The sequence below is a fragment of the Ochotona curzoniae genome, unplaced genomic scaffold, assembly GCF_017591425.1.
Source record: "Ochotona curzoniae isolate NIBS_2020 unplaced genomic scaffold, NIBS_Ocur_1.0 contig_1274, whole genome shotgun sequence".
Lineage (NCBI taxonomy): Eukaryota > Metazoa > Chordata > Mammalia > Lagomorpha > Ochotonidae > Ochotona > Ochotona curzoniae.
The window spans coordinates 1890632-1903941 of NW_024465023.1; the positions used below are offsets into that span (position 1 = coordinate 1890632).

General features: G+C 41.2%; 1 protein-coding gene across 4 annotated transcripts in view; it reads left to right on the plus strand.

Annotated features, from left to right (window-relative positions):
* The window catches only part of REPS2 (RALBP1 associated Eps domain containing 2), a 210779-nt gene that overhangs the window by 162971 nt on the left and 34498 nt on the right, over nucleotides 1–13310 (plus strand). For all 4 annotated transcript variants that reach the window (XM_040997630.1, XM_040997655.1, XM_040997640.1 and 1 more), the window contains one exon: nucleotides 3463–3524. In XM_040997630.1, coding sequence (XP_040853564.1) covers nucleotides 3463–3524 — 62 coding nt within the window. The remainder of the gene's footprint in view (nucleotides 1–3462; nucleotides 3525–13310) is intronic.

Genomic DNA, 13310 nt, shown 5'->3' on the forward strand with positions numbered 1-13310 from the left:
GTGGACAAAGGGTAAAGTTTGCTATTTCAAAGTACCAAGACCAAAGAAAAGTTAGACTAACAAAGAGCAAGGACTTGACTGAGAGTGATTTCTCAACAGTGGGAATGGAAGCCAAAAGCTAGTAAATGTGCTAGAAGGAAAGAGCTATCAGTATAGAATTCTATACCTGAAAAAATAATGTCTCAAGAGTGAGAGAAACATGGATTTTTCAGTAAACTATATTTGCTGCTAATACACTCTCAATAAAGGAAGTGCTAAATGATACATTTTAGGGAGAAGATCACATAGAAAAAAAATAAGTGAATAAGACAATTTGAAAATTAATTTGCTTAGCAGCCAATTTAAAATTAGAAAAAGACCAATAAAAGAAGCCTGAAGTAAATGCAAGGACGTAAGCTAATTTAAACAGAGTCAGCACATCATGTCAAGTCTCAAAAAGGCAGAAGCTAAAACTGATCAGGTCAGGTGAGATTAAGGAAAGAAAAAAAACTAGAGTGATAACACAAATAGTGTGATGAATGGAGAAATATCATCCATGTTATAATAAAAGGGGCATATAAAACCCTTATGCCAGTACAGTAGAAGAGTTAGACAAAATAAGCAGATTTATAGGGAGAAACCAATGATCAGGACTGATTTAAGAATCAGAAAGTCTAAATGGTCCTAGAACACTTAAAAACATGCACTCAGTAACCAAAAAATCTTGTTTGAAACAAAGCTCCAGACCCAGGTGGCTCCACTGGAAAGTTTTATGTCATATTTAAGAAAAGAAATATTTCCAAACTGTATATAACCTCTTCCAGAAGTAAGCGTAAGAGAAAGGAAAATCATTTCTCCGTGTCAATCATTTGTGTGGTTGCAAAACTCCTAAACAAAACTGTTAGCCAGCTAAGTCCAGCCAATGTGAAAGTGTTCACTGACGAGTTCATGCTTGGTCTGCAAGAATACTTTAATATTAGGAATTCTGTAATGTAATTTATCACATTAGCAAATTCTAAGGAAAACATTATGTTTTCATTTCAATGGGTTGAATCACAGCTTTGATTAAAATTCAGTAAGAAATTACCATAAAAATCTTAGTATAGATAAGTATAGTATTGATAATTCCCATAGCATATTAAAATATATTTACAGCAAACCTATAGCAAACATTACATATTTTGGCAAACTAGTGAATTTTTCCATTTTTATTAAGGGAAAACAAACATGCCAGTTATTACCCAGTGAAATTCAACTTTGTGGCAGAAGTCCCAGCTACATATGTAAGACAAGAAAAAAAGGGCAAAGGTTTGAAAAGAGAAAATAAGATTGTTGTTAATTTTTAAAATAATTTTTGGGACCCCCCCAAATCCTCTTAGAATTTCATCAATATCAACTCTTAAAATAAAATTCAGAGTGAATATTGGACACATATGTGTGATACTGTTTTGTTGTTTAAGGCTTAGTTATGAGAAAAGCAACTGAGACAAGGTTCCATTTTAAAAGATCTCAGTCTTACCCTCTCTCTTTCTTATTTGGGGTAATTGCTCATGAAACCAGTTATGTAGGGGTGTAGGGTTATGCAAAACTGTCTTCACAGACAGATCCACAGGTTATCTTTTACAAAAATAGGACTTTTGTCCTTTAAAAGTTAAATAGTAGCATTTGCTTGCTTGCTTGTTTGTTTGTTTGTTTGTTTTTGTTTTTAAGAGCTGGCTCTGACCTGGATATGGATCTAAATTCCATTTCCATTTCTGAGAACTCTCAGAGCACTGAGCTGGGAGTTGCCACCAGCCTCACTGGCTTTGTTTTGGAGCCCTCTGGGAGGATTGGCTTTTGAACCTGAGCCTTAATGTCTTCACTGTGGGATGTGTCTTGTTCTGTTTTCTTGAGAACTGTTGTTTCATGTTTTTTTTCCATTTGTTGTGGAGTGTTTCAAAGGAACAAATCTGTTTTTTTCTCTTGTTGACTGTAAGTCAATTTAGTTAAATAGCATGTAATTTTTGGGGGTAGCACTCTTTTGTTAATGAAGGGTTGTTTTAACACACTTTATTCTGGAACAGAGTTATTTGACTTTTCGGTGGAAGTATGCATGAATTTTTTTTTCATGTTTTTGCTTCTTCTTGTCTTTAAAAGTAATGTCATTTACAGGCATGCTCCCTGAGGACCCGCAGAAGGAACCCTACGGTGGATAGTTCCAGAAGGGTTTTAGCATTCTCTGCTGCTCTACATTTTGTTACTAAGGGCTGTGCAAGGGCTCCCCACCTCTGGAGCTGTAACCCTCTGATGTGTTTCATAAATTTTAATGAAAGGCAGATTGGGAGAGAGCATAGATGAGCTCACACGATTGTATATAACCATGCATTGGCTCCAAATATAAATCTTGGTGACATTACTCTGAATTAGAGTTCATGGGAAGTACCAAATTCCACCTTCCAGCTCAGAGAACTCAAAAGTCATGTGCAATAAGTTTCATGTTCTTGCTACACTGCTGGACTTATTTTTAAGGCCTGGAAACTTGCCCAAATATTAGCATGTGTATTATTTGCAGTATGTACAAAAATAAATTACCTATAGTTACAGAGTCTGGTGTTCTAAGCAGTTTGTAATACATATGATTTAGCTTGCCATTGTCTGATGCTAAACTTATTTTTGGTGTGTGGTTATGAACTTTATATAAACTTTATATTTATATGAACTTTATTTATATATTTATAATTTCATAACAGCTGTTCATTTTCATCATTAAATTGTAATCAGGGGTTCTTGCCTTAACTCCAGTATTCTCTGTATTTTACAAAACTTTCTAAAATTGGACTGAAGCTTTCTTTCAAAAGACCCCTGAATGTGGCCAGATTGAATAGAAGCCAATTTAGTTATCTCTAGAAAATATGAATGAGGCCGAGAGAAACTGCGGTCTTTGAAGACTCCTCAGATCCCTTTTCAGCCCTTTGCTTTCCACCTTTGCTGCTGCTCTCAGGCCATTCACAGAATCCCTGCCTGAACCCGTGGGACCTCCTTTGGGTACCAGCTCCTTCAGTTTGCACAGCCTCAGTGTGGGGCAAATGAACTGTGTAAGTGCTTTATAGCCAGTGAGAAATATGAGAGCAGGCAGAGTAGACCCTCTTTGACCTTGGCCCTATATTGTTCAAAAGTAAATAACATCAGAATGGTGAGGCAATGACCATTTTTCCCCATGCAGTGTTGGTTGCTGTGTTCTATTCAAAAAGTTTTATTTTTCTTACTGCTTTATATTGTCTTAATCATAACAACCAACATATATGGTGAGTTTCGGATAGGGAAAAATGCAACAGGCCTGAGAAACCATATGCGTTCTTTTTAATTTAAGACTTCAGAGGAGGTAAAAATTGAACGTATGTTAAGTGCAAATGCCACCCCTCCTCCAAGGTGACAATTCAAGAGGTATCTATTTTGTTTCCCTTTCTGGGGGAAGTCTTTAACAGTCTGTATTTTCCTTTTCAGCCACTAAATCAGGACTGTTACCCCCACCACCTGCACTCCCCCCGAGACCTTGTCCTTCACAGGTAGGAGATGGGTTTGGTTTCTGTATATGGGCCTCAGGGAGCCAGCAAACATGTAGCAATTCGCTCTTCAGGGGTTGCATATGGTTTTCATGTGGGGAGGAGAGAAGAAAGGGCATCAGCCATTGCGGGTGAGGATATGGTTTTTCTTCAGTGTGTACATTGTGGGTAAGTATACTTTCATCAGTGTTTTAGGAGCTGTAATAATTCCATGTAAGCTAAAACAAAACAGTGCCCATCACCATGGGGTGACTGCTGTGGTTTGGGTCCAGGTGCTTTCTTTACAATGTCATTTTTTCTCAGGAAAATAAGCTGAAACAGCAAGAGTAGGACAGAGTGTCACCCAAAGCTGTATCACCTGTAAACTAATTCTGCCCTATTTATATGGCTGTCTACCATGGCTTTCTTCGTGAATACTTTTCATGGAGTTGAAAGTGAGAAGCAGGCAGCAAGCCTATAGCATGGTGTACAGTGCTATAGACCCATCCTTTTGTTCTCTCTCTCTTTTTTAAAGAGTTATATATTTTTACTGGAAAGGCAGATTCACAGAGAGGAGGAGACAGGAAGATTTTCCACCTGCTGATTCACTTCCCAAGTAGCCTCTTCCAGGTCTCCCACATGGGTGCAGGGTCCCAAGGCCTCCACTGCTTTCCCAGGCCACAGGCAGGGTGCTGGATGGGAAGCGGGACTGCTGAGATTAGAACCGGTGCCCATATGGGATCCTGGCACATGTAAGGCAAGGACTTTAACCACTAGACTAACCATGCCAGGCCCTGTTCTCTCTTTTAAAGACCCTTTCTGTATTTGGCCACAGTATCAGGAGCTTTTTCCACAGGCAATCCAGTTTTTGTTTATTTTTAAAATATCTTCATAAAACATCTGATCTTTATTTCATATAACTACCTCAGAATATTGCCCAATTCATTTTCTTCTCTAAAAGAAAGTCTACATAGGAAACAAATGCTGTCAGAAGACTTAACAGGAGATTTTTGTACTTGTTTTACTTGCTGTTGAACAATTTATCACAAATTCAGCACCTAAATGCAACACTTATGTCTAATGGATACTTCAGAAAGGTGGTCGGAAAATGGGATTAAAAGACGAGTTTACCGAGTGGGCATTTTGTTTGCCCTCATGGTTAAGACAACCCTTAGGATGCCTGCATTTTTTCTAATTTTTATTTTTGTTGGTCAGGGTGGGAAGGAGCATGTTTCCAAATTTGTTTTTCTTCTTCCTCTATTTGGGGGTAAGGGAAATATAGGGAAAAAGCCACGCTCAGCCTGCCAACCGCCGCAGTACCTGGGCATGGAGAATGGCTACACATTATCAACCCAGGGTCCCTGATATGGAGCATGTTCTGAGGATTCTACTTAAGTGGTTTTGATAGTTTTGAAATGCTGCCAGTCTTGCTCATCCAAGAATGAAGAAATCCTTCCAATGTCTGTTAACTGACATAGTCAATCTTAGAGTCTCCATTCACCCAGATATTTGCTGCCATTGCTTCGTTGGGATAGTTGTCCAATTTCTTCTGTCATCCATCCTCTCCTATGGTACCAACTGTCTTCTGCAGGCCCCAATGGGCTGTCATATCCTCCATGTGCATCTGTGCCTGCCATCCACTTCTCCATCTTTTCCACTGAGGAGGGCACTCAGAGCCACCTGACCTAGGCCCTGCTGGACTCCCAACCCCAGGATGCATGGACCTGGCACCTACCACGCAGGTGGGCCTAAAGACCCAGGCAGGATGACCTAGGCCCTGCCAGACCCCCTGGCACCACGCAGGTGAGCCTAAGAACCTAGGCCAAGCAACCTGAGCCCCACTGGACCTCCTGCCCTCTGGGTTTACAGACCTGGCATCCCCCCTACACATATCTTTAGAAAAAAAATAGAACAGGTTAGGCAACTATGCTGGAACACTGGTATGGCTAACACAGATTTGGCATTAATCAGGCTCAGGATACCTGGAAGCTATTAGCTGCTTTTCTTCCAGCAGTGTAACACTTGCTAGGCACAGTGCAACCTTGGCCATTGCCCACAGCTTGGAGCTTACATTTCTTGTTAGGTTCAAGTCTGGGCTTCTCTTGGTTTTCTTGTTTTTTTTTTTTTTTTCTTCTTTTTCTTTTCTTTTCTTTTTCTTTTTTTTTTTTTTTGGTGTGTGTGTATGTGTGTGTATAAAGACTTATTTTAGTTTTCATTTGAGAGGCAGAGTTACATCTACTGGTTTACTCCCCAAATGACCACAATGGTCAGATTTGAACTGATCCAGAGCCAGGAGCCTCTTCTGGGTCTCCCACATAGGTGCAAGGTCCCAAGGACTTTAGCCATCTTCCACTGTTCTTCTGTCCCATAAGCAAGGAGCTAAATCAGAAGTGGCAGTTGAGGATTTTCTTCTCAGCTCTGGCTAGTTCAGAACACTTACACGTCTCCATAGGGCACATCTCGGGACTCACTGAGTCACTGCGACCACTGTTCAGGTTTCTTTGCCTTTCAGACAACTGGATAGTCCTTAGCAACCACCCTACCTTGAAATGTAATTCCTGAGAGGTGTTGATATTCTGTTTTTAACATGAAAGGTGGTAAACGTCCCAGTTCTTCCTGTATGTAAAAGAGTGAGAACTCACTTTTGAGCAACCGGCATTGATTCTAAGACATGTTTCTTAATCATGTAACATATTTACTGAGTCCCTGCTGTATATCGACTGTCAAACTTTAGTTCCAGCTTAAACCTTTCCTTGGTTATAATTTTTGCTCATTCTAACACTGTGTACATTAAGCAACTATGGTAGACCAGACATTGTGCTAAATGCTTTCAGTGCATATTCCATCTTCACAGAAACCCTAGGAAGCAGTAGATGCTAGCATTATCATTTCTTGTAGAAGAGGAAATGAGAGCATATAGAGATTAGGCAAGTCTGTCAGGGTGGTATAGCTAGCATTTACGAGAGCCAACTCCCAGAATGAATCTGTCTCCTAACAGCCCATCCTCTCTGTACCACTGTGTCCCTGGATACAGCAAGAATGTACCTGCGATGGAGGCATTCCCTGCATCCTCCTAAGCAGGATCCAGATGAGGTGAGGCTTTTGCTTTGCACCATCCACAGACCTGGACTTTGTCACAACAAATTTAACAGGCATTCTGGAGCTGCTTATCTGCCAGCTGCTTGTGTCAAGCCTGGGGCCTGGGAGCCACCCAGATGCGTGTGTGGAGAACCTGTCTGACAGGGCTTTTGTTACCAACCTCCTTATCTTTCTCCTGCTGCATAAATGACAATAATTCCTTGCTGATCCTGAAATGTGCTGTTGCTATCAGCAGTCCCCATCTGAGCTGCTGGAGGTGGGCTTCCTGCCTGTTTGGGGGCTTAGTGGCCCAGGATCTGGAGGGGCAGTGGGAGTTCTCAAGTAACTGTTAATGAGTGAGCCTGCTTCTTTGTCTACCAGATTGGCTGTCACAGTGTAAACAGCGAACCTGGCACTGAGCCCAGGCCTCCAGCTCAGCTACCTAACTATGGAGATTTCAAACTGCAGGAACAGGTGTGTGAGAAATGGAGGAAAAAAAAATCTCTTCCTTCAGTTCTCCCGTTTCATTGTAGGTGGGACACGTCTTTTTGATGTATGGAGTCTGAATAGTAAACACACAGTTGTATTTAGTCTCTGTGCCATGTCAGATTCCTGATCGTAAGCATAGGAGGGCTCAATTGACGTCCTTGTGGAGTACACTATTAAGTCCAGTCTTCCCCAATAAGTCGTGATGCAACAGTCTGCAGCTGTTAATAGGGCCTTGTGAGCTGCTGTTCCTGTGCCAGATGTGGGGCATTTGTGCTGTGTAGGGGCTTACCAGAGGCTTTGAAGTCCTACAGATAGAGGAAGCTGGTCAATTTTGTTAAAGCTGGCAGCTTCCCTGCTTTTGTATCATTTATCTCTTCATTTATGAAATAGCTGCTAATATGCCAAGGGCATAGTGGTTAGGAAACACTGGTATCCACCATGTCTTTCTCATATGCCACCCTGTCTCTGTATGATTTGATTAGAGCTATGTTTTAGGTGTTGCTCTAATAGTTTTCTCTGGGAGAGTTGGGCAGGGTGGCTCACTGTCCGCTGGCTTGCAGTTCTCAGCTTGTCCATGTTTCCTTCCTTGTTTTGCTTTTCCTTCTTACATGCTCTCCCAGGAGATTCACCACCTCCCAGCAGGTTCTCTACAGAGAATCTCAACATCGTGGTTCTTTTGCACTGTGACACATCTGTTGTATGTTCCCTCTCCATATAGATCATCAAAATGGTTTTGGAAATATGAGGCTACTTTAAAAAGTTAATGGAAAATTGAACTAAAAGGTATATTTATTTTTGGTGGTAAGTATTTTTGAAACCCATGAATATATGGAAATGTGAATTATGTAAAATAACACATAGATTTCAATTTTTTGCGCTTAAATAAACTTACCTTACTTATTCCATCTTTTCATGAACTTAAAAAATACCTGTGAAATCTCCAGAGGTTTTTTTTTTTTTTTTAAATGAGGCTTTAGCTACAGTACCATTTCTAGGAGAACTGTGGGGGAAAGCAGGAATCCTGGTAGGATTTACATCATGGCATTTGCTTGAAACTCTGACGTAGGTCATGATAAAACATTTAGGGGCTGTTGTTGTAGCACAATGGGTTAAGCTGCTGTACTCATTCAGGAGACCCTGATAAAGCTCCGGGCTCCTGATTTCTTGCTGGCCCAGTCCTAGCTGTTGCAACCCTTTGGGGCATGAACCAGTACATGAAGGATCTCTGTTTTCTTCCCCGTCTCTGTAACTCTGAGTTTCAAATTGATAAATACATCTTTAAACAAAGTGAAATAAAGCATTCAGCTTATTATTTTTTAATGTCATGTTATTTAAGTCAAGACTAGACTATAATAAATAGGAAAATATTTGTTCTCTACAAGGAAGCACTGTTTTAAAAACTGTGTGGTTCATTAGTAGTGATATGCTTCCAGGTTAGCAGTGTGTAAGAAAAATGAGTACATTTGCAGGCCCGTGTATGGAGGGCAATGTGTGTGCATGCATACATTTGTCTGTGTTTGTAGTTTCTGTGTCTATCCAAAATTCATGTACTTTAATCAAGTGAGAGAAATGAGATAAACTTTTCCAGTATGAAGCACAGTTTAGCTGACTTATACCAAACTCCACCATGATGTGAACATCTGGATCAGGTTATCTAAATGAGGCCCCAGAGTGAGGAAGAAAGAATAGATTCAAAGAAACAGGTCTTTTTATTTCTCATACTGTAGGTAACATTTAGAACTAATTGAATGTATGAAGAATCCAGTGATTTGCTTTGCATATATTCCTGTAGAAAAAAAAAACAATAGAAACCAGAGCATAGTCTTCCGGCTCAACTCAGGAGATGACATTTTTGAGGAGAGGAAAAAGCTGATTCATAGCATAAATGAGCAAAAGGCAGTCAGCACAGATAGGCAGTGCTAGCGCTAGGGCTGGACCTGCTAGCACAGCCCCTGTGCTGGTGCATGCTGAGTCACATGCCACTTGCAGCCTTTGTTCTTGTCCTGCAGCTCGGCTGTCTGCTAAGGGACATTTGCCACTTCATTAGTCAAGTCTCTTAACTAATATTCATCTCAGGCAACATTTCTTATAGCAGTGTGCTAGAACCACAGCTCCTCAATGATCATCTTTTTAAAAAATATCTATTTACATATTTATTGATTTTTTGTAATTGGAAAGGCAGACTCACTGAGAGAAAGATCTTCGATCCACTGGTTCACTCCCTAAGTAGCCACAATGCCCAAGCTGAGACTCAAAGCCAGGAGCCAGGAGCCTCTTCCAGGTCTGCTATACAGGTGCAGGGTCCCAAGGCTTTGGGCGGTCCTCAACTGCTTTCCCAGGCCACAAGCAGGGAGCTGGGTGGAAATTAGAGCTGCTGAGTCATGAACATGGGATCCTGGTGCATTCAAGGTGAGGATTGAGCCACAAAGTCGTTACACAAGCCCTCTTGTAATCATCTTTAAATCACAAACAGATTTGGGGGGAGGGCAGTGTAAGAAATTTTACCTTTTGAATTTTATATTAGAATCACATTTGATGACTTGGGGCTCCCTGTATTCTAATGTACTCAGAATGTTACTATCAATGCCACAGATTTTCATGTTATCACAGCAAGTACTTCTCAGTACCAAAATGGCAGGGCAGGCTGGAAGCACTATGCAGGATGCACTTTATTAATACCTTTAATCTTAGCAAGACCACAAAGCTCATGGGAGGAATGAGGTGGCTAATGAAGTGAATTTTTGGTTGCTGTTGTTTTTGTTTTGTTTTTTTAAGATTCATTTATTTTATTTGAAAGTCAAAAAACGAGAGGAGGTTGGGGGTGGTGGTGGAGATCTTCCATCTGCTGGTTCATTCCACAAATGGCTGCAATGACCAGACCTGGGCTGGTCTGAAGGCAGGCGCTTCTTCTGGGTCTCTCACATGAGTGCAAAAGCCCGAAGACTTGAGGCATCCTTCACTGCTTTTCCAAGTATATAAACAGGGAGATAGACTGGAAGTGGAGCAGCTGGGACTCAAACAAGAGTTTGGAATGCTGGCACCACAGGAGGATTATTAATTTGCTACACCACTGTGTCAGTCCCAGTGAAATGAGTTTTAAAGAAACAAGATAATCTTTGTAATGACTGAGGGACATAGAGCTTTACTGTATAGAAGAAAACCATATGCAGGAGTTTCTGCCATGCTTGAGAAACCGTTGAAATTTAGGCAAATTTTAGGGAAATCAAATGGTCTGGAGATGCAAATGAGGAACAAACTTGTTCCTCACTTCTAGTGCAGCAGACCCAGAGTTGTGAGAAAGCAACAGTCCCCATGCTCAACACCCACCCCATCTCCCACCAAGAGAGTTCTTCCTGGGGGCGGCCCTTGCAGAGGACAGTTTTCGTTCAGTTCAGTAGTCTTCCTGGTTGGCCACAGAGTGCAGTTACCTGGGGGAGCCTTAAGGCTGCCAAGGTCTGGGATCCACTCCCTGACGTTCTGCCACAGACGATGCTGCTAGGTGCTGACAGCTTTAAGAATCTCCCTAGCTGATTCCACAGCAGTGTCAGAGTTGGGAAACACTGACTGAGGGCAAGAGGAATGACTGCCCAGAGAAAAGTGTGAGACTACAGGGGCTTTTGTTGATGCTATGTTATACATTCTTTTTTTTTTTTAAAGATTTATTTATTTTTACTGGAATGGGAGATTTACAGAGAGAAGGAGAGACAGAAAAGATCTTCCATCCAGTGGCTCACACCTCAAGTGGCCACAATGCCCAGAGCAGGGTTGATCCAAAGCTAGGAGCTTCTTCCAGGTGTCCCACAGGGGTACTGGGTCCTAAGGCATTGGGCGATTCTCCACTGATTTCTCAGGTCATAAGCAGGGAGCTGGATGGGAAGTGGAGCAACTAGGACAGAAACCGGAGACCATATGGCGTCCCAGCACTTGCAAGGAGAAGAGTTAGCTAATTGAGTCATTGCAGTGGGTCTGATGCCATGGATTCTTTAAGGCTACAATGGAAGGGGGGTTTGAATTGGGGAGCAGTGGCAGATGCCAGTTGAGCAGAGGGTATGTCCACAGATCATGTGGGAATAGGAACCTGGATCCTGAAGGGTGGCCTGGGATCTGGGGCTGCTAGTGATGGTGAGGTGAACAGAATGAGAGAGTCTGCTGGGAAGGGCCTGCTGGAATGACTGGTGGCTGTGTGCCTCAGGTCTTGTGTATGCTGTTGGGAGAGGCTGGCTGAGATCATGGACGGCCTCTGTAAGAACCTGGACCAATCATGGCCCTGTCAGCTCATTTGTCATCGGACTCTACCATCTGCCCAGAATCTCCCAGGTCACAGCAGCTTTTTATTAAATACTATCCTTGTTTGCTTTAGAAGGAGTGGTTCAAGCTTACCTATACACAAATAGTGATGGGTAGGCTCTGAATTTCTGAAATATTGGATCTTTTAAAAAAGTATCTTATCCCTTTAATTAAAAGCTGACAATTTTTTAAGATTTATTTATTTTTATTGGAAAGTCATATATACAGAGAGGAGGAGAGATTGAGGGGAAGATTTTCCATCTGATGATTCACTCCCCAAGTAGCCGCAATGGCCAGAGATGAACCAATCTGAAGCCAGGAACCAGGAACTTCTTCTGGGTCCCCCATGCACATGCAGGATCTCAAGGCTCTGGGCCGTCCTCCACTGCTTTCCCAGGGCACAAGCAGGGAGCTGGATGGGAAGTGGAGCCACCTTGCCCATATGAAATCCTGGAGTGTAAGAAGCAAAGACTTTAGCCACTGGGTTGCTGTGCTGGACCCTAATAGCTGACAATTTTAAGTATTCTTTCTATAGTATTTATTATTTCTATAATATATTAATAATTATGTCCACAGTAATATAGAATTGACAATAAAAGCAATGATAAATTTTTTAGAGCTCTCTCTGTTTTGGGGAAGTTCCTTGTGATTAATCTCTTCAAAGTTTGTCTAATCCCCCTTTCCTCTAGATTTTGTGTTTGTTTTAATTCTAATTCCTTTGAAACTCAAGCAGAAATAACATGTGCTTTGAATAACTAGTTGAATGTTACTATTTTTGGTTTCAAGCCAAAATAAATAAAATCTACAAGTAATAGCACAAAATTCCATTTATATGCATGCAGAATCACTCATGAGGGGATTGGTTTCAAATTATGCAGCATCATAAGTGACATGTCTGCAAATCTAGCAAGTAACTTCCACCTTCAACAGATTCTCACATCCATATTTATTCTTATCTAATCTGGTTTTTAAGGATTTTGTTTCCTGGAAAGGCAGATTTTCACAGAGGAGAGACAGAAAGAAAGATCTTCCATCTGCTGCTTCACTCCTCCAAATGGTCACAATGGCTAAGGCTGAGCCAATATGGAGCTAGGCAGCAGGAGCCAGAGCTTCCTCCAGGTCTCCCACACAAGTGCAGGGTCCCAAGGCTTTGGGCCGTCCTCCACTGCTTTCCCAGGCCACAGGCAGGGAGCTGGATGGGCAGTGGAGCAGCCGGGATATGAATTGGTGCTCATATGGGATGCTGGCACTTGCAGGTGGAGGATTAACCACTTAAATCATCATACTGCTCCAACCTAAAGCATTTTTAAAATGTGTATTTCATTAAAGTATAACATGCATGTTGAATCCATTTTTAAAACATACTATCCTCTTAAGAAAATGAAATAATATCTCACTGGTAACTTTTAAGTATCTGGAAAGCAGCAAGAAACAAGATGGAAATGGCACTGCTTATGACATTTCAAGAATTGTTTTCTTTATCAAATTAAAATATAATGGGCACATATAAAATATCATGAGATCTTTTCCAGTAATATATTCATATGACCTTATCCCACATAACAAAATCACTGAATCTCCTTAGTTTATATGTCAATGTGTAGCCTATGCTGATAAGGTGTATTTATGAGCTTTCAAGTTTTATTTTTCCAAATATACATTAGTGTGCATCAAGAGGTACTATTCTAGCCATGCATATATTGGAAACTCAAAATAATCTCAATTCAGTTTAGGAATATTTATCAATCAGTTGAGGTGCTAGCTTTATTTTCCTCCAAAGAGTGGCTGGGCTTTGTCCTACAGTGTATGCAAAGCACAGAATGGTAATGAGTGTTTTAGTGATTAATGGATGAGGATGTAAGTCAAGCATTTATCTTTATCTATCATGATAAACACACTGAAAGCTGTACGGCATGATGCTGGTGCTAGTAATGTGAAAGATCTCTATGTGGTCCT